Source organism: Trametes versicolor (genome assembly GCF_000271585.1).
Source record: "Trametes versicolor FP-101664 SS1 unplaced genomic scaffold TRAVEscaffold_2, whole genome shotgun sequence".
In the NCBI taxonomy this organism is placed as follows: domain Eukaryota; kingdom Fungi; phylum Basidiomycota; class Agaricomycetes; order Polyporales; family Polyporaceae; genus Trametes; species Trametes versicolor.
In genome coordinates, this window is record NW_007360322.1 from 2746023 (window position 1) to 2769488 (window position 23466).

The following is a 23466-nucleotide window of genomic DNA, read 5'->3' on the forward strand; positions in this document are numbered from 1 at the left end:
GAGCGCTGACCTGAGAGCGGGTTTGACAAGACTTGTATTGGACATAGTCCCATGACAATGCATCCGCCACCTCATCCTATACAGAGTAGCGTGTAGGAGGGGGGCGGCTGTATTGGCACACGACGTGGAAGCCTAAACAGATTCCGTCCGGCAAGCCTCCTGTGCTGGAACCGATGGTCATTGGGTTCTATAGACGGAAACACATACCGAACCGTTACGAAAACGGGTAGTATATGACGCTACTCATCCCCAAAAACAACATGAATCCCGAATGCACCCGTAGACAAGTCCATTGCGTTGTCTGTGAAGACACGGAGGTTAGCGGTCCATGGGCTGGAGGAGCTTGGGAGGAGCACAACTCCTACGCCTCCAGCTAGACGTGTAAATCAAACCACCGAGGGAGTGCACCAGAGTGCATATTCATCAATTTAAATGTCTAAGAGAACACAGAGAGATGGTGGGATCCCCCAAATCAGTGAGTAGAACGGGTTCAAGAGGAATGTCCGATGGAGGGAGGAAGAGAGCTACAGCATAATGGGCGTCTATTGCACTTCATCCACATACTCCCGGCTACCATTGGCATCTCTCTCGCTTTCTTCCCTGCACCTTCTTGTGGCTAGCTCTTCGGACTCGCTCGAAATTCAAGCTATAGCGAATGAGTAGCTATGAGGAGCTGTTTGAGTCTAGCGTGCTCGAGGTCGTAGCCCCGCAGCCGTCTCTCGAGTTCCCGGCCGACTACAGAGCGGAGCAGGCTCAAGACTGGATCGCTCGTCTTCGAGGTCCATCCGGAGATAGAAGGACAGCATTCTTCGGTGCGTATTGAATATATAAACCGAAAAATCGGCTGCTCAGCGAAACGCAGACGAGAACCTGGACTTTCTCTTGACCATCCGCCTGTCCTCTACTGCATCCGACGATGATCCTGCTCCCAACCCTCCCAAATCTCTGCTCTCCTTTCTGGCGCACTTGCAGATCTCATATGAGACCTCTTACATCTCGCCCTCTGCTGTTACGCCCGAGATGCCAAACACGGCGCGTCTATCCATGCCTCCCCCGCGCACCCACTCTATGCGTCGCAACAGCCCCGGCCCACTGCTCGCCGGGCACCCGTCCATATTCCCTCCACATACCCCTCATCCCATACCCGCTGCTGCAGAGTCCGACCTCAAGTATGTCCAGTCGCAAGGCACGCCTCTGGTCTCCGCCATCTGGGGCGAGTCCGACTCGCGAGACACTGAACAATTTACCCTTCTCTGGGACTCTGACGAACGCTGCTGGCTAGCTGTGTACAAGATGTCTATCCTCGTCTGTGAGCACCTCTCTCATGTTTTGGCCTTCGCGCTCTTATAACTTAGGCGTGCGCTAGTGTTCATGCTCACCAAGGTTGCCGACCCGTTACTCTGCATAACCGTGTCGACTACCCTCCGCAATAAGCCGCTTGCAATGACGCCCCCACGGGCCACTCTCGCTACGCTTATTGAAGCTGCTGGTGGTCTCAAGTCCGGCGGTCTGGCTTCCCCCGTCAAGACTAACGGCGCAGCAACGGATCAGCCTCCCTCGGATAGCGAGGAGGATGACCTCCTTTCCGGTCTTCAAGAAGTAAACCTTTTGGAGGGGTTATCAGCCGGTAAGCAATTCAGTGTGGTGACGTATTCTCCCGCGCGACAAGCCCATTTCACATATCGGATTGTATGAAGTGAAGACTTTGCGCGCTTTACATATAAGTTTGCATCAGCGAGATGCTACCGCTTTGGCTAGCAAATGCTCGAACGGATCTGCTTTTCCACCTTGCGTCCCAGTCCCTTTCGTGGAGGCTTGAACTCGAATCTATTGCTAGTGCTCCGCTAACATCATACCAGGCCCTACGTTTGCCGATGCGCAACACCGCTTGTCTCTTCCATCGTCACGATTGGGCTCAAACACGCGTATGCACGAGTTCTCCCTGGGTCCTCCAGCCTCTGCGTCTACGGGCACGCCCGTCCCGTATGCTACAGGAATCTCTTCGCCACCTGCCTCCAGTGGCCTTCCACGAGCAGCGACGCTCCGCAAGTCTTTCCGGAAGACCCTCAAGATACTGTCAGGTTTCCGCGTGCGGATGCGCACAGTGTTTGTCCCGTACTTCCTTCTTCCCCAGGATATAAAGGGCGGACGGACGCGGAAGGCGCGACAGATCAGGAGCACAGGCGAAGACCGCGGTTCCGATTCGTCCGACTCGGATCTAGACGACGATATTCTGCAAGAGCAGGAGCAACGCGAAGCCGGTAATGAGGAACATACGGTCGTCCTCAGCGTCGAGATCGAGAATATGTTCGCGGAAGCTCACTCGACCTCTGGTAACCCGACATACCATTTCGAGGTCGAGCGAGCAGACGTGACTGTGGGCGGCACAGGCGCGCGGACCGCGCTGGTGGGCTGGGGCTCCGAAGGTGGCGATATCTTTCCCTTGAAGATCGCTCCAAAGGAGCAAGTCAACTTGCTATACGCGGTCTCGTTCCTGCGCGGGCCTGAGGTCGACGAGTTTTCGCTCGCGCGCCCTCCAGGACTTGACGGGAAGAGTACATCTAATGAGGAGCTCCAACGCGCCGTGTCAATCAACATCAGTGGTCGACCGTATGGGGACGAGTCGGGCGAGACGTCCTATCCCACACGCGTCTACTCCTCGAAGTGGAATTGTGTGCTCGACCTCTCTTCAGGGAGCGTTTCTGACAAGAAGCGAGAGTCGGGCGACCTCGACGGCGCGCAACCGGAGCTCTTCGTGCTACCCACACCGGCGTCTCCCTTCCCTACAGCCCCAATCCCACCCCAACGCAACAGCCTGACGCCGTTGACAACTCGCAGCATCATTCCTCTTACAGCCGTAGCTGGGAGCAAGCGGCATACCCTCGCGGCCATCGACAACCCGAGCTCGGAGTACGCGCGCATGCCCAAGTCACCCATGAATTACCAAAGTTCGACTTCGATGCTCAACCCCGCGAACCAACCACCTCCACCCCCGAACTCGAGTCCGACACCAACAGGGCTCGGTACCGCCCAGACCCTGCACATCCCCGCTAACCGCGCGTCATATATCCCACCTTCGGTCGCATTTCAGACCACATTCCCCCGCTCACCCACGACATACGGCGCTCCGACGAGCCCGCCTCTTCCACTTCCCCCTCCAAATCTGAACCCACTCATGGTATACACGCACACGCAGACAGACAGCGTGAGCACAATCAATGAGGTGCTCGACCCTGCAACGCCTGTACCCACACCGACGCCGCCGCGCACCCCGGCATATCCCGCATACCCCTCGTCGCCTTCTCCTGTTCCCCCAACGCCGTTCTGGCAGACCCCCGTGACGCAACAGTCAGGCGCAGGCTCCGTGGGTCCCAGCGTTGAGATTCGTCGGGAGCGCGGAGGAGGCGTGCCTCAGACGCCTGGGCCGACCGTCGGCGGGTTCGGCGCGATCACAGGTGGTTTCCAGGCGATGCAGAGTTTGCAGAATACTGTCGGGGATTTGCGTGCAGTTCCCGGCGCGGTTGACGGTGACGAGGACAGCAGCGGAGAACCGATAGTGGTCTCAGTTGGCTTGCTCTCGCCGAACCTCGCGGCGTCACGACAGACGAAGGGCAAGGCGAACCGGGCGGGGCGACTATACCCGCTCGACCAATTCACGCTCGATATCTTCGTGTTTAACCAGTCCTCATGGACGCGCCGCTTCGAGGTTAGCTACCCTGAGGAACGCCGACGCCGACGAAAGACGAGGGAAGGTGGTCTGAAGGGTGGCGACCATCCACCGGGGTTCATCCCGCTCGAGAACCGCGTTCGTGTTGGGTGAGTGGTGCGCTCGCGTGAATGGCAGTGAGAAATACTGAATGTCCCGACTTTCGCCTTCAGACCGCTCCTCCCGTCAACGTGCCAATCTGTGCGGATGGACTTCCTGGCGCTTGCACCAGGTGTACACTCGATCGATACCCTCACGCTTACCGATGTCCAGACGGGGTTTACGATGAACCTCCGGTGAGCATATTTTACCCTAAATCTGTGTATCCTTGCTGATGTACTTTCAGTTCCGTTATAGATGTAATTGTCCACGAGCCGGACTGCGTGGCAGGAGCGGGGGATAGTGATAAAACGGATTTGTAGCTGTAATACTTGCACCATGAAAAGAAGAGAAACGGCATGATACGGCCCCAGCCCCTCCTTGAGCTTGAAAGCTTCCGAACTTGCTGTGACCATTCTCGTGACCATTATGTGACTGGCAGTCAGCCACGACGAGTGTCGAGAAGATGCTCTCCTCCCGGCTCCGACTCGGAGGTTGTACGCGACCATCGTTTCATCTGCCACCCCCTTCGTCTGTGATGCTCTCGTATGTTCAAGCACCACAGCTCGAACGGCTAAACCTTTCTTCCCCCTTGCAAGAGTCTGCTGAACGCTACAGATTTCTGATATTATCCGTAATGGGAGTCTTTCAACGATGATGCGAGGCCGCCGGCGTGGTATCGACCTTGACGTCGGATCCCGGGAGGCCTTGACGTCGGATCCTGGGAGGCATCCCCTTCTTTCAATCTGCAGCCGAGTCTCTCCCACAGCGTTTGTCATCGGCACGACAAGGGACACCGCCAAGTGGGTCTTGACGCGCACACAGTCCGCTTCTACTCTTCAAGAGCGGCTTGACGCACCATGTCTGTGAGTTTTTCTCTCGGATTTTCACCCTCAAACGCACGGTCGGTTTACCAGGGTATTGGTTTCTCGATGTCAGGGGTATCAAACCGTTTCAAGAGTGGCAGCTGCTCGCACCGTGTTAAACCACGTTCACTCCTGGTGGAGCAGACATTGTACCTCGCCACATGCCGAGAATAGGGAACTAACTCGACCTTATTATATTCTCCTCACGGCCAGGCCTCATATCCCAGGATATTCTTGTCCCTGGGATGCATAGCTAACGTTGGGCCCCCTGCTACAACGATTTAGCCGCCCCCGAACCAAGGCTGAGGATCGCATCTCACGCACGCCTTCCTGCTCTGGGATTGTGATAATTGGTGAGTGATCAAGAGATCAAAGCATTACCCTATGCTTCAGCAAGATGTTATGCGCCCGTCAGGCGAGTACATGTTAACTGGAACCTACATCATACACGTAGTCTGCCACGGGCGTGATTGCCGTGTGTAAGGTGTGCAGAAGTAGTATGCCCGGGCCGCGTGTGGCTGCCCTACACAGGCGGGGAATACTAGCCCTCTTGAGAGGCATGGGAAAGGTGCAATTCAACCTTAATTACCTCGCGGTTAATGGGCGCGTCGTCGATCAGCCGTCTCGGAGCCGACACCATACATTCTCGGCGGGACCGCGGTGTCGAGCCCATCCTGGTAAGTTGTCAACTACGGCCTCATACTGAGCCTTTTCCTGAATCGCTGCTACTCTTTACTACAGCAATCGACTTCATTATCTGAGACGGCACTGGAAGGTGCTAGGAAGACGGGGAAGCATGCAACGAAACTTTGATCTAACATAGCTCCGTATCGCTTCGTATCTCCCTTTAGGCAACTTCTGGATGGCCTTCTCGACGACCTGCCGGCCAAGTCCCCACTCTGTTGGTCTCGGTCCCGTATTTGCAGCCCAAGCGATGTGAACGTGTCGCGCACGCGCGCCCGGGCTGTTGCTTTTCCGATATGCCGCTACTGTATGAGGACGCGTACGCGAAGGGGCATTTCGGGCGGCGAACAGCATTCAAGGCACGGTCAGCGACACCGGACAAGTGGCAGCTACCTTCGCGGAGGGGCTGAACCCGTACGAAGCGTTGCTTGACCGCCGACACCCCTCTGTCGGGCTCTATCCGTTGTTTGACAGTAGGTTCGTCTCTCACTGCTTTGGGAGGGAGAATGAGCTTATTGGTGCTAACATCGACCTACGTTCACAGTAGGTTACGGCAGCGATGCAACTTGGGCACACGAACTAGGATGGCCCTGGCGGGGAAGGATCAGGGCGATGCTTCAGCTCGCCGCCATTGGTTGCCTTGCTCAACGTCACCGCCACACCAGTGCTGTGGACCCTCTGGCTAGTGCGCTTCATGGCTGCGAGTTTGTGAACGGCACCGAGAATGGTGGAATGGCAGAGCTGCCATTGGGTCCTTGTGTCGATCTGTGCATCACAACTCGGCTACCTATCCTTGGTCGCGGAGAGCCGGTGAGGACCTTGCGGAGACACCGCCCAGTTTATTCAATATTTCAAGGTCCACGACAGATATAAAAGAGGTGATGCGGCAGCCCAAAGACCTCAGAGCACTCGAGTTCTCCTCTCTTCGCCCCCCAACAGCTCGGCACCGACATGGCCTTCAAAACCTTACTCTCCATCGTCTCCCTTTTGGCGGCGTTCCAGGGCGCGACCGGTACGTGGCTAGCGCGGCCGACGTCGACATCATTTGTCACGACAATCTGACGTCTTTTCATCCGCTAGCCGCATTGACCCGCCGCGTCGCTTGCCCCGACGGAGTGAACACCGCGACTAACGCGGCGTGCTGCCAGCTCTTCGCTGTGCGCGACGACCTCCAGGAGAACCTTTTCCACGGCGGTCTCTGCACGGCCGAGGCGCACGAGTCTCTTCGCCTGACGTTCCACGACGCCATCGCCATCTCCCCTGCTCTTGAGCAGCAGGGTATCTTTGGGTATGTCTAGCACGTTGTAAGCATTCAAGACATCGTTATTGATGATACTCTACTGCACAGTGGCGGAGGTGCCGATGGGTCCATCGCGATCTTCTCCGACATCGAGACCGCCTTCCACCCCAACATCGGTCTTGACGAGATCGTCGAGCTCCAGAAGCCGTTCATCGCGCGTCACAACCTCTCCGTCGCTGACTTGTAAGCTCCACTGTTGATGATGCGACTATAACAACATGCTAACTCGTCGCTATAGTATTCAATTCGCCGGAGCCATCGGTGCCTCGAACTGCGCGGGTGCTCCCCAACTTGCCGCCTTCGTCGGCCGCGTGGATGCTACTCAGCCCGCCCCCGACGGTCTCGTCCCCGAGCCATTCCACACCCCGGACCAGATCTTCGCCCGCCTCGCCGACGCGTCCCAGGGCGAGTTCGACGAGATCTTGACTGTGTGGCTCCTCGTCGCCCACACCGTCGCCGCGGCGAACGACGTCGACCCGACCGTCCCCGGCTCGCCCTTCGACTCGACCCCGGAGGTCTGGGACACGCAGTTCTTCGTCGAGGTCCTTCTGAACGGCACGACCTTCCCCGGCACCGGCGACAACCAGGGTGAGGTCGCGTCCCCGATCGCCGGCGAGTTCCGCCTGCAGTCCGACTTCGCGATCGCGCGCGACAGCCGCTCCGCGTGCGAGTGGCAGTCGTTCGTCGACAACCAGCCCAAGGCGCAGGCAATGTTCCAGTTCGTGTTCCACGACCTTTCCATCTTCGGCCAGGACATCAACTCGCTCGTCGACTGCACGGAAGTTGTGCGTGCTTCTGCTCCTATAGAACGTTTTAGACACCGACTAACCGACAAGCATAGGTTCCGATTCCGGCACCGCTCCAGGGCGTGACCCACTTCCCCGCTGGTTTGACCGTCAACGACATCGACCAGCCTGTACGTATTTCTGATACAGCCCTAGCTTGTTGCAGTACTGATCACCAGCTATCTCGGACAGTGCGTCGAGACCCCCTTCCCCACTCTCCCGACTGACCCCGGTCCCGCGACCTCTGTCGCCCCCGTGTAAGTTTTCAGCTATGATCGATATGATTAGTCACTTACTACAGCCTTTTGTTTCATAGCCCCCTTCCGTGAGAGAATATATTAGAGGCGGTAACGCAAAGCTCATTTGAGCGTTGAAGGCGCGTGATGTGGATTAAAGCTTATGACTTCGATCTGGTGGTTGTGTTTTGTTGTATGGGTACTACCGCAGCTGCGGGACGTTGTATAACGGGTATACATGATGTTGATGATCTTTACATCCGAAAGTGCATCCGTTGAACAGGATTGACTCCGTGCTTGAGGGAAGTTGCACTGAATACTCACCCCACGTTGCCACCATAACCTCGGTCCCCGGCGCAAATATCCATCATATCGTCAGATCTGCCTGCCTTCAACAGCGTCGTACCAGTGAGTTTTACTGAGTACTCTATCGCTCGAAGACTGGTTGAGCACACAGCTGTTCCTCGGGCCGTCGGTCCCGTTCTAATCCGGAGCGGCCGCATGGACCAACGGGCGCTTCCGAACTTGACCGGAGCCTCGACGCTACGGCCGCGGTGCACGACTACGCCTTGCACTTCTGAATCTCTGGGACTGCTGCGAGCTAGTTACACGACTCACAGCGCCGCGATAACGATGTTAATACGCGGGGCACTGCATAAAGTCCGGGATACAATGAAGCCCTAACTCAATCAACTTGACTGCCAAGCTCGAACTTGTCGGGGTCGGCAGCATCCCTATTCATGTTCATGTTCAGCGTACGGAAAACTACAAGGTGGGCATAACTTAATGGTATAACATATTGGTATGTAGCTGAAACTATGTCTCTAGTCCATATGCACACCCGGGCCATGACGTCGCGCCTAGGCGTGCGATTGAATTCACACAGTATCAATTTCCCTCAGTCTGTCAAAACTTGCCATGTTCACACAGGTCTGTTATCGCGTCCCCACGCGCTTCTCAAAATACCAAGCTATAAACAGGCATGGGAGAACGCACGCTCTTTGTGCTATTTTCGGGTGGTCAATTGACATTCTGAATACTTCATAGGCACAGTCTACTCACGTCTATTTTGACCCCCTTCTACCGGTCTTCACCCGGTGGTCGCGGTGGGAAGACATATGCGATGCCCTGTGCATGAACGGGAACATCTGCGGCATGACGATGGCATGGACTGTCATGATTGATTATACTGTGCCGGCTCATTCGTTCGCAAAATTGTTTCTGGTACGTCTACTTTTCTCACTTATACTTTCCACTCGCTCCACTTCAGCGTCACCAAGGAATAAGTTGTCGCGCTTTTGTTTCAGCGTGCACGATGCTAAGAGACATGAACCAGGCGAAAATAAGCCTTCTCTTGTCTTCACACGGCAAGCTATGCCCGGCTTGTGCTAAAAGGGTCATTGCTGGCTTCAGGCTACCGCTGTCTGTAACAACAAGCCCCGACGGGCAGTTGCGGATCCCCATGTGGCTCTTATTCTGCAGGATCTGGCTCATTCATTGTGTGCCTTGACTACCCAAAAACTTCCTCCTCACTTTCCGGCGGGAGGTCTTTCACTCCACCGCGGACACGATGCAGTAGCTTGCTGCCCGCCAAGAGATCGAAGTCATAGCTGCACCTCAACGCGTGCCGACCTCGGTTCCAGTTGAGGCGCGCTACCGCACGTGTAGCTATACCAATGGGAACAGATCATGGTCGGGTCCACAGCGCGGTTCCCGCAAGCGCCGCCTTCTCAATCGCTGGGAGGGGCACCGATCATGGCCCGCTCCTTTGGCCAATGGCACGGCTCATCCTGCCGTTCCGTTCGACGCAGATCCAGGGCGTCGGGCCATGCCTGGGCGACAGACAGGATGCGGTGTGTAGGAAGGTAAGCTTACTCTTCACTACCGCTGGCGGATATGAGAGCCTGCTGACCCCCAATGACTCGATAATTTCACAGCGTCGGCGACCGCGGCGGGCTCAGGGGCACACGCGCGCGATCAAACATCCGACCAAGAGGCTCCGAGGCGTCGCACAGGACGCGGGGATTGGTTGCACGCGCGATGCAGCGCGAGACACCGACGCTATGGACGCGTTGAACTACCACAGGACTGTGGTGGCGGAACATACATTGACGAGAATAGCGAAATGTATGCGCTGCCATTGGCCTTGACAAGGCTACTGGCTCCGCACCGTCTGGTCTTGGCGGCCCTGGTGCGGCGGAAGCACCATTGAACACACTGTGTATGTTTCACGTTCAACTTTTTCTCTGCCTCAGCTGACATGTATAAAAGCAGGGCGACATTGGCGAGAGTCCTCAGAGCACTCAAGCCTCAGTCCTCCTCAGTCCCAGTTCGACATGGCTTTCAAGTCTCTTCTTTCTTTCGTCTCGGTCATTGGAGCGCTCCAGGGCGCGAACGGTGCGTAGGAGGTGGCGGGTCTCCGCCGACAGTGCGCCTTTTTGCAGCGTGCTGACACACATTAATCATCTAGCCGCGTTGACCCGCCGCGTCGCTTGCCCCGACGGCGTGAACACCGCTACCAACGCGGCGTGCTGCCAGCTCTTCGCCGTCCGCGAGGATCTCCAGCAGAACTTGTTCCACGGCGGTCTCTGCACGGCTGAGGCGCACGAGTCTCTCCGCCTGACGTTCCACGACGCCATCGCCATCTCCCCCGCTCTCGAGGCCCAGGGCATCTTCGGGTACGCCGAATGAATTTCTGCCCCTGGCTCAATTTATTAACAGGATCTGCTATTTAGTGGCGGTGGTGCCGACGGCTCCATCGCGATCTTCCCCGAGATCGAGACCAACTTCCACCCCAACATCGGTCTCGACGAGATCATCGAGCTCCAGAAGCCGTTCATCGCCCGTCACAACATCTCCGTCGCTGACTTGTGAGTACCGGAAGCGAAGCGACGATCGACCTTGTGCTGATTTGTCGGTGCAGCATCCAATTCGCCGGTGCTATTGGTGCCTCGAACTGCGCGGGTGCCCCCCAGCTCGCCGCCTTCGTTGGCCGCAAGGACGCCACCCAGCCCGCCCCCGACGGCCTCGTCCCCGAGCCGTTCCACACCCCCGACCAGATCTTCGACCGTCTCGCCGACGCGTCCCAGGGCGAGTTCGACCCCATCCTCACGGTCTGGCTCCTGACCGCGCACACCGTTGCTGCCGCCAACGACGTCGACCCGACCAAGTCCGGCCTGCCGTTCGACTCCACCCCCGAGCTCTGGGACACGCAGTTCTTCCTTGAGACCCAGCTCCGCGGCACGAGCTTCCCCGGCTCTGGCGGCAACCAGGGCGAGGTCGAGTCTCCCCTTGCGGGCGAGATGCGTCTCCAGTCCGACCACACCATCGCTCGCGACTCCCGTACGGCGTGCGAGTGGCAGTCGTTCGTCGACAACCAGCCCAAGGCTCAGCAGATGTTCCAGTTCGTGTTCCACGACCTCTCCATCTTCGGCCAGGACATCAACACGCTCGTCGACTGCACGGAAGTCGTACGTCGCACCATTCTTTCGCATTCTTGGCCCCCTGTAACAGCCACTAACTGCCACATGTATAGGTCCCCATCCCGGCTGACCCTCAGGGCCACACGCACTTCCCCGCTGGCCTGAGCAACGCCGACATCGAGCAGGCTGTGAGCACAATCTAGTTCCTCGCCGACTACACTTCACTGACCCATTCGCCCTATAGTGCGCCGAGACACCCTTCCCAACCTTCCCCACCGACCCCGGACCCAAGACCGCCGTTGCCCCCGTGTAAGTTTCACAACCGATATCACTTGTCTCCACGATTTAACGAGCCCTTCCACTAGCCCCAAACCCCCTGCCGCCCGGAAGTAAGGGTTTCCAGGACCTAACATCGCGTCCTCGGTTATGGTCGCGCGAGGCCGCGCCTCGTAGTTGACCTTAAATGTCTTTCGGCATTGTATCGGTTGTATCTGTGCTCTCGGTCTCCCCTTTCTCGCGGGGTTGTTGTAACAACAGCGGTTGTATCAGTGGATTAAAGTTGAAATATATTCGTTCTAGACATGTCTTTGCGAGCGATTGAGTACGCATCGGAGTCGGAGTGCCGAAACTTACTTGAGGTCTTAGAACACGGCTTATCGTCTGCGTACAATGAACACTTCGTCCCGCACTCGGAACTCGAAGATACAGAACGTAAACTTGAGCGCGCCATTATTAGCTGAGTTGTGTGCTGTAATACTTTGTGTTATCAGTCGCATGCCTTCGCATGCGGGCCAATGCCATAACCGACTTCGGGCGCTTCGACACCAGACTGAGCACGATCCGCGCGGTTAACGGCCTTTCCTCCTGCGGCCATGTCATCATATTAAGTTAACGTTATTTCGTAGTACGACGCCCAAACATCAAATCCCTTTTCTCCTCATGCCTGTATCACTGTTCGCTCCTTGATCTCTTCACAACTCTCTTTCAGGGGAACGAAGGGCTGTGTTTGCACCCGTGTAGAAAAGATCAACATCTCCTGCTTCTCGGTACGGTGACTGGTCACTGCCGGCCTGGTTGCGAATGTCGCCTCCCAGGGCTGATACCTCCCACAAACGCGGAGTAAGTACTGATTTCTGCGTCTTGCAAGCCTGCTACTAGTACCACCGTATGGCAAGTCGTTATGTTGTCACTCGATACATCACAGCACACTGACAATTGCTCGTAGACGGCGTTGCGGACGATGGGACGCCGCACGGAGATGTGTGAGAACCACTAACCCCGGATGTATTGTGCGCCTTCTCGTCGCTCCAGGCGTTTACACGCAACCATGGGACAATGTCTACTGGGTCCGACGGCATCTGGGCGGCATTGAGCGTCACCGATCTCGACCTGACCAATGTCAGCCCCGGGTCCGGCGAGGATGAGCACTTTATGCGTCTTTGAAGATCCCGATCCCGCGGTCCCTAGTTCTCAAACTGACAGGCATTGGCCGAAGTGCTTATTTCGACCGCCAAGTCCCTCTCACTCGAGCTCCAACTCGGGTTCGCATGCCAAGTTCAAGTGCAAGTAAATCTGTAGTCGACGTCACTCTCCTGTACGCATTCCATCCGAAATGTCCCCCACAGCGGCTCGCCTAATGTCAAAGCCTTCAAGGTGAAGCAGTACCTTACTGATCCCTGGCTCTTGACAAGACGTTCTTCTATCGATGTGCTCGAGCCAGGCTCACACAGAGCACCGGTTGTGGTTCATTCCCGAGCGCAGTTCACCCAGTACCTTGGTATGTCTCCTGTTCCTCTGCTTCTTTGTGAACGGGCTGACTCGTCTGTCGCATGAAATGTCCCTCATCTCCACCTGGTGGGTGCTACCAAAGATCCCAAAACATGCGGTGCCGCTTCCGCGGGCCACCGTGTACCCTTACAGGGACATGGCTGCTTTCCAGAAGGCCGGCTGTGCCCACACGCATCTGCGCTTTCTCATGAAAATGCAGGCACCCAACCTGCGGGCCGCGTCGGTCTCGCCACCCTCCGACGGCTCGGGTGAGCGCAGCTGCAAACATAGCCTCAACGCCCTTGTCCTTGCACATCGAAACTCACGTACGCAGCGCACCGGCCCCGAAGGCATTCACATTCTCCCAAAGCCATGGGTATGGGTCCTCACAGTCCTGGAATCGCCATTCAGTGATTGGACGAGTGCGTATCGAGCCCTACATGATCTAGCAAGTTCGACATATCGCACTGCGTTTTGCACGAGCAGATGGCGAGTATAAAGGCCCTGATGCAAGAGCAAAGAGACCTCAGGATACTCGCACCAACTCCTCTACCGTCTATCCTCCTCCTCATACGATGGCTTTCAAAACTCTCGCCTCTCTCCTTTCGGTTCTGGTCATCATCCAGGTCGCAAGCGGTGAGCGATAGAGCGCGGTATTTCTGCTACGACGTCATCCTGATATCGTCTTACCTGCCTAGGCGCGCTCACCCGCCGTGTCGCCTGCCCCGACGGCGTGAACACCGCTACCAACGCGGCGTGCTGCCAGCTCTTCGCTGTCCGCGACGACATCCAGCAGAACCTGTTCGATGGCGGCGAGTGTGGCGAGGAGGTCCACGAGTCCCTCCGTCTGACCTTCCACGACGCCATCGGCATCTCTCCTTCCATCGCCTCTCGCGGCCAATTCGGGTAACTTCATATCTCCTCTGGGCCTCCATATCGTCAGGTATCTAACTTTGGTGCTCTGCAGAGGCGGAGGTGCCGACGGCTCCATCGCCCTCTTTGAGGACATCGAAACCAACTTCCACGCCAACCTCGGTGTCGACGAGATCATCGACGAGCAACGGCCGTTCATCGCCCGCCACAACCTCACCACCGCCGACTTGTTCGTGTCTTCCCCTGACATCTAGCGTGCTGTCCGAAACTGACAACACCTCCCACTGCAGCATCCAGTTCGCCGGCGCGATCGGTGTCAGCAACTGCCCTGGCGCGCCCCAGCTGGACGTGTTCATCGGCCGCCCCGACGCGACGCAGCCCGCGCCCGACCTGACGGTGCCCGAGCCGTTCGACACCGTCGACAGCATCATCGAGCGGTTCTCCGACGCGGGCGGCTTCACGCCCGCCGAGATCGTCGCGCTCCTCGTGTCGCACACGATCGCGGCGGCCGACCACGTCGACCCGAGCATCCCCGGAACGCCCTTCGACTCGACCCCGGAGGAGTTCGACACGCAGTTCTTCATCGAGACCCAGCTCCGTGGCACGCTCTTCCCCGGCACCGGCGGCAACCAGGGCGAGGTCGAGTCGCCCCTCCGCGGCGAGCTGCGCCTCCAGTCCGACTCTGAGCTCGCGCGCGACTCTCGCACTGCTTGCGAGTGGCAGTCCTTCGTCAGTGCGTATCTCTTTTTCTTACCCCTTGATGTATTGGGGGATACTGACGCGTGGGAACGCAGACAATCAGGCTAAGCTCCAGTCCGCGTTCAAGGCTGCCTTCCGCAAGATGACCGTGCTCGGCCACGACGAGAGCCTGCTGATCGAGTGCTCCGAGCTCGTGCCCACGCCCCCGCCCGCGACGAGCGTCGCGCACTTCCCCGCTGGCCTCAGCAACGCCGACGTCGAGCAGGCGTGCGCCGAGACCCCCTTCCCGACGCTCCCCACCGACCCCGGACCCGTCACCACAGTCGCCCCCGTGTAAGTGCCTGATCGCTCGAGTATGTCGCCCGGCGCTGACTTGTATCCTTGCAGCCCCCCGTCGTAAATGACGCCGCAGTTGGAAAGGCCGGGTTCGAGGCCTTAGGCACCGGGTTCGGCCGTTTGGACTGGTTCTCGCGCTTCCCTCCCCTTATATGCTTGTGTATCTCCTCGGGTGTCTCATTGTATCTTTGGTCACTGTGTTTATACGGTCCACAATTTATCGGTGTTGACCAAACCATCTGTGTGCCACTGTCAGTAGTACAGCGCACATTCTTTTCAGCAGTGCAAAGTAATGTACCCGCAGTAGTACACAACGTAAGGTTCAGACTCTATAGTGCAGAGTCCACAGGTACCACCACCAGTGATACAGTCGTAGACAGCAGAACGCCGGCATTGAAGTAAACATAAGCGGTAACATCGGAGGATACCGACCAAAGGGGACATTGAGTACTCGGGTCCCTGCCCAGGGAACCTTACGCTGACAACTGTATACTTAGGGCTGCACCCGGTCCGGCGCAGACAGGTACCCCCTGGATCGGTCTGGAGGACCGACACCGTGGGGGTGGAAATATCATACAAGCAATATACATATGTATTACACGAGCGGGGAGATGGACAGCAGTAGATACATGAGCAGACATTCGATCGGCGTGAACGTATCGTATCGTGATCATGAGTAGCAGAGAGTAATCAGAAAATTGTAGTCAGCAGCAGTCCATAGGAATCAGCAAAGGAACGAAAAATACAGGGGCAGCCTGAGCGGGGGGAGCAAGGACAAGGAGATCATCTAGGACCAGGCTGTGTCCGTCCGCCCCGCCTCTTGTCCTTCTTGGACGGCTTGGAGATCTCGACGGGCCGCTGACATGTCGGGCACCGCCCCGACACGTCTGTCAACCAAGGGTCCACACACGTTTGCTATATAAACATATGTCAGCCGGGAGCACTCCAGGTCAGCGAGAGACATAGTAGGCTTACGTGGAAGGCATGCCCACACATCAGCAGCCGGAGCGGCTGCGCGCCCTCACCCGCGTCGTCCAGGTGCAGCGCGTCCCGCTCCTCCTCCGTCACCTCCTCCACCTGCACCTCCTGCGTCCCCGCGCCCGCACTTGGGGTGGCCGGCGAATTCGCCGCGGCGGGTGTGCTGCCATCGGCCTTAACGGCGCCCGGCCCGCGCACCCGCCGCGGCTCCTCGAAGTCCATGAGGCAGATCGCGCACACCGCGCGGTTGCCCTCGAGGCGCACGAACGGGTACTCGCTCTCCTCCCACATCTCGTCCCACGGCACGTCCACGTCGTCATCATCTGGCTCTGCGGCGTTCTTGCCTGCTCCGCCTTTCTCGAGGTCGTGCGCGGGGGATGAGCGCGTCTTGCGCTTCGCCGCGCCTTTGCGCCGGAAGAAGAGGAAGCGGCGTTTGGGCTGCGCGCCCGCGGGCGCGGACTTCTTCGTTGTGGGGCTTTTGGGCGGGTACTGGTGCGTTGCGGGGGGAATGGCGATTGGGGTGCTGCCGTCTGTGGATTCGCCGGGCGGGGGTGGGATGTACAGCACGAGGGGGATCTGCTGCACGATCGACTTTGGGAGCTTCCCGATGTCGGGGTTGATGTAGTGCGGGTTCTGAAGCGGGTGTCTACCTATACAGAGCAGGGCGATGTTCCAAACGAGCTGTGTGCGAGACAGGAATCAACGACATTGAACCTACGTGACACAGGTTGGCACCTACATATAGAACCGGGCCGAGGATGAAGACCAGTAGACCGAGCAGGAATATCTCGAGGATCATCACGTAGAGGATGCACAAGATACCGAACGTGAGCCACCAGAGATGAGGGGCTGCGAATCGACAGGTGTTCAGCGACGTGTACGCCAGAATGTGTGCCGTCAGAAACCATGCCAGCGAGATGAACGACGTGCACATAGAGACGCTGTTTGGCCGAAACGTATGCAAAACGTTTCGAAATTAGCTTGTGTCAGAGCTATAGCGGATGATAGAGAAGACACTAACCGAGAATGAAGTGGAGACTGGGCAGGGGTGAGATGAGAATTCGCACTCGTGGGTCCGATCCCCCCATCCTCACTGTCGTAGGAGTTACCTGGCAAGCGACCGGCAGTCCTCGCCGTAGTCTCTTCAGCGCGAGCATGGTGAGGCCGTCCATTTGCATATCGCTGGTTTGCAATTTCCGCTTCGCCTTCCCGGCGTCTTTGTGCCCGCCAGCTGTTTCCGAGTTAGCAATATGGTTCGAATTCAGGGCGGCAACAGATGCGTACTTTGCCCGCTTCTCCCGCTCCTTCTGCCAGCTCCAGAAAGCTAATAAACAGCCAAGTGCGACCCTGACGAGCCAAAGCGCATTCCATGCTCCCAGCGGTCTGTCACAGGCTCTCCACTCAGTTTCCCCAGGCATGGTCGGACTTTCGTGGTTAGCCGAGTAAGCCAACAAAGTGACAATGATCACAAACTGTAAAAACATCTGAGCGGCCATCGCAAAGGTCGTGGGACACAAATATGCACAGACCTGCGCGAAGCCAAAGATGAGGTAGAAAATGAAAGACAGGAGGTCGCGCCGCGCCTTTGCGTTCGGCCCTGCGTAGCCCAGCAGTTCCATGATCATACCTACGAGGCCGTCGGGCTGGTCCCCGGTGCCCTGTTCGCCATTGTCTGCCGCGCGAGGTGGCGTGGGATCGCGCCTTGGTTCACGTTCATTGTACAGCGGGACGTCCCAGCCCGCGCGCGTCGGAGGGCCCTCGTGCAGCGTGCCGAGCGACGGTATGCGCAACTCACCTGGCAGGTCGAGCGGGGGGAGCGTGGGGGCGCGCCGCGAGGACATGGAGGCGCCTGGACGATGCGAAACGCGGACGCGCGTGGGGTGCGGGCCCGGCGCACCGCCTTCGGAGCGTGTTCGGCGAAGCTCGCGCCCGTCCATCGAAACAGCGGGGGCGGTGGTGGCGGCAGCGAGCAGGAAGTGCTCGGGGATGTCTGGCGCACCTGCGGGACCTTGAGGGTGTGCAGCAGCCGGCTCAGCGTAGGCTCGGGGAGTGAGGAGGCTGTGATGACGATGGGTGCCTGCAGGCTGCGGCAGCTGGCCATGCGGGGTAAGGTTCATCAGATAGCTCGCCACCCAGGCCACAGAAGTACTCGTACCTCTTCGAAGCGTCCTCTGAGAGCGTAATGTTCGAGTCAGCGCACCGCCTTGGCCAGATATCGCAAAGCGCGGGCCAGCATGCAACCAGACGGAGACGGGGCCGTGGAGAAAGAGCGGCGAGCAGGAGAGGAGAGGGAACCTTAAGTACATTCCCACAGCACACGCTTGTACCCAGGAGGCGCCTACGCATACGCGTCGTACTAGGACCCCCGCCTATGCCGCCAAAGGTCCGATCGCAAAACACCCCAATTTGGGGGTTTTAGTCGACACAGATTTGGGCCTGTTTTATCGACATGTTTTTCGGACATACCTTTTTGGGCCGGGCGCTTATCGACATCTGCGATCGGACCTCTAGAAAATCGGAGAAAATACGTAGGAGTCTACAAATATTTGACGCGACACTAAATGATGTATACGATTATATGAGATTGTCAAAACACCAAGGGGAGAGCGAGGGAAGCGAATAATGAAAATATGCGTCGACACTTTCCTAGACTACATATCACCGTCATCATCGCTGGAGGAACCTCCCTGCTCTTCCTCTACCACCGCCAAGGTGGTCCTCTTCTGCTTGTTGGATAGCTGAGACAGTTTCTTGATGCATGTAGCAACTTCATCCGTTCGTTCGACCAGTTGCTCGAGGATAGACGCCGAGAAGTCGCAGAGTGTCGCCAGCGTCAAAGAGCTGCCGTCCGGTGTTGTGATCTTGGAGAGCATGATGCTCTTCGAGCACGTCGCAAAAGAGAATAGGACCTGCGTAGGAGGAAAGCGAAGGATTGTGGAGCTTCCGAGCGAGGGGCATGCGAGGGACGAGTACGTGGAGTTGTGGGAAAATACGAAGACCTCGACGGCGACATAGGACAGATATCCGACGTTCTCGGCTCTCTCCATGTGCTCGTGTCGGCTGCCCCGTGCGTCGGACTTCGTGTACATTGTCAAGACTGTTTAAGGTGTTAGTTGATGCTATAGTGCTCACACTGGGGGGACTACTGTACGCACCTCGACCCAGCAGCAACCGTGGAGCCCCCCGAGCCGATGCAGCATAGTGCAGAACAACTATGAAGCACCCCGGTACCAGAGGTGAGAGCGGACTGATGTTTGCGGTTGACATTTGCTCATGCAGGTCTTGTAGTACAAGTAGTGCTTCCGCGCGAAGGCGGCAATGGTTCTAGCAGAGCAAAAGTGACGTTAGATATCATATAAGCCAAGAATATACGGCAACTTACGTTAGCGGCGACGCTGCGCAGAGTCTTCTTTTGGGCGACACGAGCTGGACTATCCGTGCTTGTATGGAAGGTACCGGTATGTCGGACATGTCGATCAACGCCGGATGTCGCATTGAATGTCTCGTTCTCAGGGATAGAACCGGCAAGTCGCTGGAGGAGCTGCTGACGCAGTGTGAGCGAAGACTCATCACCACCGTCTACATTCGACGGCGAGGGCGCAATCTTGTTTGGTTGCTGATATTGCCGTACAGCCTTCTCAGCAAGTGATGTCTGATGCCGCAGGCGTCGGGCCTTCAATACAGCGACATTGAGTTCCTTGGTGATAGAGTTGTAGAGCGGTTCGCTCATGCACTGGGATTTGGCATAGCTCTCGGGCACACCCTTAGCAGCTCGAGCTTATAAAAGGATACAGAAGTTTGTTAATAAACAAACTCTGTCATGGTTGTCAAACAGAGGTACATAGGACTCACCTTTTGGCTTGGAAGGCGATAGAAGCTGATCATTGATAGCAGTCTTGACGACCGGCAGTTCTGTCGCATCGCACGCATCCGGAAGTGCGTTTCTGTACAACAGGAATCACCGTTAAAAGGTGCCAATACCTGACATGGGAAAGGACACTCACATCGCGATCGTCCCGTCCATGCTTTCGGCAACTAGAGCAATCTCGCAAACGGTGACCTCCTGCTCCCGGACAGGATCAAGATCGATGCGAGCATACAGGGTGAGGAGGTCGGCGAGTGACTGCGGGCCCGTTGGCGTACAGGTAGAAGTGGCACCACGCTGACGCGCCGACGTCGACTGCTCCGACGTGGTAGGGGGCTTGTATTGCTGTAGGAGTTTGCGCGCGTTCAACTGCACGGACTCGAGTAGCTGCTCGGCGTCCAGGAATGCCGCGCGCGACGCCTCTTGAAGCTCGATTTCCGAAGGCCATTGACGCAGGTTGTCAGCGTCGACACTTGTACTATCAAAGTACGAGTGGTAGTACCCAGCGGCTCGTTCATTTGCTCGATCGAGCGGAGTAAGGCGATCGAATGCCCCGAGAAGCAGTGTGCGCAGCTTCGACTCCAGATAGAGAAGATCAGCGAAGTTGAAGTCCTTCTTCAGCGTACGGATGATGCCAAAGATGTGCTCGCAGGGAGTGGTTGAATGAAGCCAAGGCATCAGGGGATGGTATGGAAAGTACTGACGGTAGACCACAATGAGGCTCAGGAGGCTGTCGCAGAGCATAATGAAGATGTCGAAGGACTCGCGTGAGATGAATTGGACGTTGGTGGAGTAAGCCGGGTGGAGGACGATGTGTGTACGCCAGGCCATGAGGAAGAACCGTGTGGACATCACCATCCTCGCACGCTCGACGTGGGAAATTTGGCGGTTCTCCCAAGCATCAACGAGTTCACCGAGCGCGTAGAGGTAAACGGCAAGCGCACGGAACTCGCTGTGGTAGCGGAGCACAACATCGAGGGACTCGGCGGAGAATAGCCGGGCGGCAGCACGGTCATCCTGCTTGTCGACCTTCTCCACGTCGCGGCGGAATAGAGGGGAGAGGATATGCTGCGACAGCAGAAGCAACTGCGCGTAGAAGAAGGCCAGGCAGCCTAGAACAAGGATACGTGCACCAGTGAACAGCTGATTCCGCGCAGTTTTCAGGGCGTGCTTCGGATCTTGGACAGTGATCACGGGATGCTTGTTGATGGTGTGTATCCGCAACTCGATTGTGCACCCGGGGACGTCGTTGGGGATAATGTACGGGGAGAAGCGGTGGGTGGCAGCGATGATTTTGCGCTGCAATGCGCGTTCGACTTCGGTTCCATCAGCGGCGTATGAGACGGGATAGATCTCGTGTGCGTGGAGGTGGCCGAGGAGCTCATTGTGGATGTCAAGCAGATCCTGCGCGTTCTCCTTACCACCACGCGCTACAGCAGCCAGGAGAAGGGGAGGGACTTTTGTGAGAGGGACGATGAGAACAAATAGGCGGATCTAAGGGGCCGGGGTTAGATCCTATCGTTACTAATGCATTTGCACTCACCTTGTCCGCTTTTGACATCTTAGCTTTGTCAAAGATCGCATCAAACTCGTCCGCAGAGGCCACTTGCATTACACCGTGTGTACTGCCGAGAATGGAACATATCCCGGTCGCTGCATCTTCCCAAACACTGATGGCAGGCTCGAGAGCAGTGTCGTCCCAGGCTAGGACAACCGGTCCAGCATAGTCCAGCTGAGTAAGAACGGCTGAAGCAAGCGCAACATTGGCAGACGAGATGCCTGGCTGGAAGCGAGGAAGACGTGCCCGCAGTTTCCTGACACCAATCATCAGGACGGGAGCCTATTAAGAATGCCAGTGATACTTACTGAAGAGTACGGACATGCGGGCCACCAAAATGATGTCGGAAGGTCTGATAGGCTCGTGTCGAGATAGACGCAAGGACATTGGCAAAGTCTGTGAACTCGCGGCTGTATGTCATGTTTTGCATCTGCTTGCCTTGTGCCATTCGCTCGCTCCTGATCTGCATGGCCTCGATGGCTCCGAGCATGACACGGCTGTTCTTGAATGTGCCAGCGGCCACACCCATTCCAAACTTGCGCCAGGGTGTGTGTCCGCCCTGATAAAGAAGTAATGGATTAGTTCATGGCAATGAACGATACATTGCAATGACCGGCTTACCTCCTCGAGCAACTGTCGCACACCAAGATACTTGAGATATATGGCCCCCATCTCCTTGTTCTGGTAAAGCCATGGCGTGTATTTCATGTTGGACTCGTCGGGCATCTCCCTGTTGAGCTGTGTGCGGAAGACCGCTACATGGAGGAGGGATAGACACCTGGCGCACGGCTTCGCAGGCACCTGGATGTCGAGTACCCGGACAGTCCCCTCGCAGCTCGTGGAGTACACGGCACCGACTGACCGAAGATTGCGCCACCGGAAACGCGCCTCTTCACTGCAGATGACCATCCGACGCTCGTCGAAGCTGAGGTTGACCCATGAACACTCCTCCGCCGGCCGAGCATCGGTCTGAAACAGTTCGCGCGCAAGCGCAGCGCGTGAAGGCGCACCGCCGCCATTGGTGGAAGTTCGTGCGAGGTAGCGTGAAACGCGTTCGTCTTGCGCTCGTTGAACACCAGGGCACGGGACATCACGGGGTGGAGGCGGCTTCAGGGTTGAGATAGACTGGCTCTCCTTCGGTACAGGTTTGCACCACGTGAGGAGCGAGGTTGACACTAGACCAGTGCTGCGGTTGCGACCGCACTTCCCTGACTTGCGGTGTACACGCCAGCCCGAGACATCATACAAAAGCGGAACAACGACCCAAGTGGCACAAGCAGAGCAGCGGAGCCGTCGACAATCAATAGGATCGAAGAATACATGCGGGTCGTCGGCGAGGATCTTCTTCCGAAATTTTGCTAGCTTCTCCTCGTCAGCCTCGAAATCTGGAAGCTTTGACTGCTCGACGAGGTCTTTCTGGTAGGACCATGACGAGGGCCGAGATGACACATGGCTTGTCAGCCTAGGCTTCCTCGAGCGCGAGTCGTTGTCCGAAGCGCTAGGCACATCAGAAGATGGCAGGGCGCGCTTTCCAGCGCGCGTAGACGGCCCAGTAGGAACAGCGGAGGGCGAGGGGCAAGGGGAGGGGAGGGTGAGTGATGCAGGGGATGGTGTCAAAGAGACTGGACCTTGTGCCGACGGCGCATCGCAAGAGCCATTCGGGGACTCATCCGAGAGCGGAGAGTCGCCCGTGCCCAGGTACGAGTCCCAGTCGACAGCGTCCAAGGTGAGAGTTACCATAGCACAGCGAGGGCCACCACTGAAAGAGGTAGGTAGAGGAACACCCGTAGCAGCTGAAGTATCGTCCATGATGACGTCCGGGAGTGTCCCATCATCACCTAAATCTTCTGTGTCGCCCTCCTATTCAACTAGTCAGGATGACATACTATGACGCTATACACAGGGAGACTGATACACACCTCGTCACCATCGGCTAATCCCGCCGTCAGACGGATGAACCATTCCATTCGATGCATGTCCGCGCAATGCTGAGCCCAAGGTGGCTCGCCCAGAAGGATGGCGCCCAGAGAGCTCAGTACCACCACACCACAAGAATGGATATCCTCCTGTACAGGTACCACCCAATCTGGTTTCCCTGCAGAGATCAATGGACACTTGAGATGGGGTAGAAGGCTTGTCAACCACCAGAAGAGAACACCGATAGTGTCGGAAGGGGGAGTGGCAGCGGCGTTGCGAGAATCTGCATATGTGTACGAGCCGGAACTGATGTTGACGCAAAGCAATGTCCAGTGGTTGCCGGAGACATGGAGGGGGATATACAGCACATCGACC

At 57.2% G+C, this 23466-nt stretch overlaps 7 protein-coding genes across 7 annotated transcripts; 4 read left to right on the top strand and 3 right to left on the bottom strand.

Moving 5' to 3' along the window:
• Positions 1-655: 655 nt before the first annotated feature.
• Positions 656-4177, top strand: TRAVEDRAFT_62859 (uncharacterized protein; the record flags this gene model as incomplete). Its single annotated transcript, XM_008036078.1, has 6 exons — positions 656-812; positions 863-1309; positions 1367-1627; positions 1860-3816; positions 3880-4002; positions 4053-4177. The coding sequence occupies 6 exons, from the start codon at positions 656-658 to the stop codon at positions 4126-4128; spliced, it is 3021 nt and encodes a 1006-aa protein (XP_008034269.1). The 3' UTR covers positions 4129-4177.
• Positions 4178-6306: 2129 nt separating this feature from the next.
• On the top strand, positions 6307-7769 carry LiP2 (lignin peroxidase isozyme; the record flags this gene model as incomplete). The annotated part of the gene is made up of 7 exons (XM_008035690.1): positions 6307-6367; positions 6436-6643; positions 6704-6838; positions 6894-7440; positions 7497-7571; positions 7633-7697; positions 7757-7769. The coding sequence occupies 7 exons, from the start codon at positions 6307-6309 to the stop codon at positions 7767-7769; spliced, it is 1104 nt and encodes a 367-aa protein (XP_008033881.1).
• Positions 7770-9254: 1485 nt separating this feature from the next.
• Positions 9255-10013, bottom strand: TRAVEDRAFT_26611 (uncharacterized protein). The gene is made up of 3 exons (XM_008035382.1): positions 9948-10013; positions 9612-9897; positions 9255-9539 (listed from the first exon to the last, which is right to left on the bottom strand). The coding sequence occupies exons 2-3, from the start codon at positions 9779-9781 to the stop codon at positions 9407-9409; spliced, it is 303 nt and encodes a 100-aa protein (XP_008033573.1). The 5' UTR covers positions 9782-9897; positions 9948-10013; the 3' UTR covers positions 9255-9406.
• LiP12 (prepropeptide lignin peroxidase) lies at positions 10013-11491 on the top strand (the record flags this gene model as incomplete). The annotated part of the gene is made up of 7 exons (XM_008036307.1): positions 10013-10073; positions 10147-10354; positions 10412-10546; positions 10600-11146; positions 11212-11286; positions 11343-11407; positions 11464-11491. 7 exons carry the CDS (start codon positions 10013-10015, stop codon positions 11489-11491), a joined length of 1119 nt encoding a protein of 372 aa, XP_008034498.1.
• A 1949-nt stretch (positions 11492-13440) lies between these two features.
• Positions 13441-14774, top strand: MnP2s (manganase peroxidase; the record flags this gene model as incomplete). Its single annotated transcript, XM_008036308.1, has 5 exons — positions 13441-13501; positions 13564-13771; positions 13833-13967; positions 14029-14471; positions 14533-14774. The coding sequence occupies 5 exons, from the start codon at positions 13441-13443 to the stop codon at positions 14772-14774; spliced, it is 1089 nt and encodes a 362-aa protein (XP_008034499.1).
• Positions 14775-15370: 596 nt separating this feature from the next.
• TRAVEDRAFT_62860 (uncharacterized protein) lies at positions 15371-18006 on the bottom strand. Its single transcript, XM_008036079.1, has 7 exons — positions 17907-18006; positions 17281-17844; positions 17036-17223; positions 16773-16982; positions 16491-16692; positions 15749-16432; positions 15371-15688 (listed from the first exon to the last, which is right to left on the bottom strand). The coding sequence occupies exons 2-7, from the start codon at positions 17686-17688 to the stop codon at positions 15557-15559; spliced, it is 1824 nt and encodes a 607-aa protein (XP_008034270.1). The 5' UTR covers positions 17689-17844; positions 17907-18006; the 3' UTR covers positions 15371-15556.
• Positions 18007-19751: 1745 nt separating this feature from the next.
• On the bottom strand, positions 19752-22083 carry TRAVEDRAFT_161459 (uncharacterized protein; the record flags this gene model as incomplete). The annotated part of the gene is made up of 4 exons (XM_008036309.1): positions 19752-21110; positions 21160-21430; positions 21483-21733; positions 21796-22083. The coding sequence occupies 4 exons, from the start codon at positions 22081-22083 to the stop codon at positions 19752-19754; spliced, it is 2169 nt and encodes a 722-aa protein (XP_008034500.1).
• Between the last annotated feature and the right edge of the window lie 1383 nt (positions 22084-23466).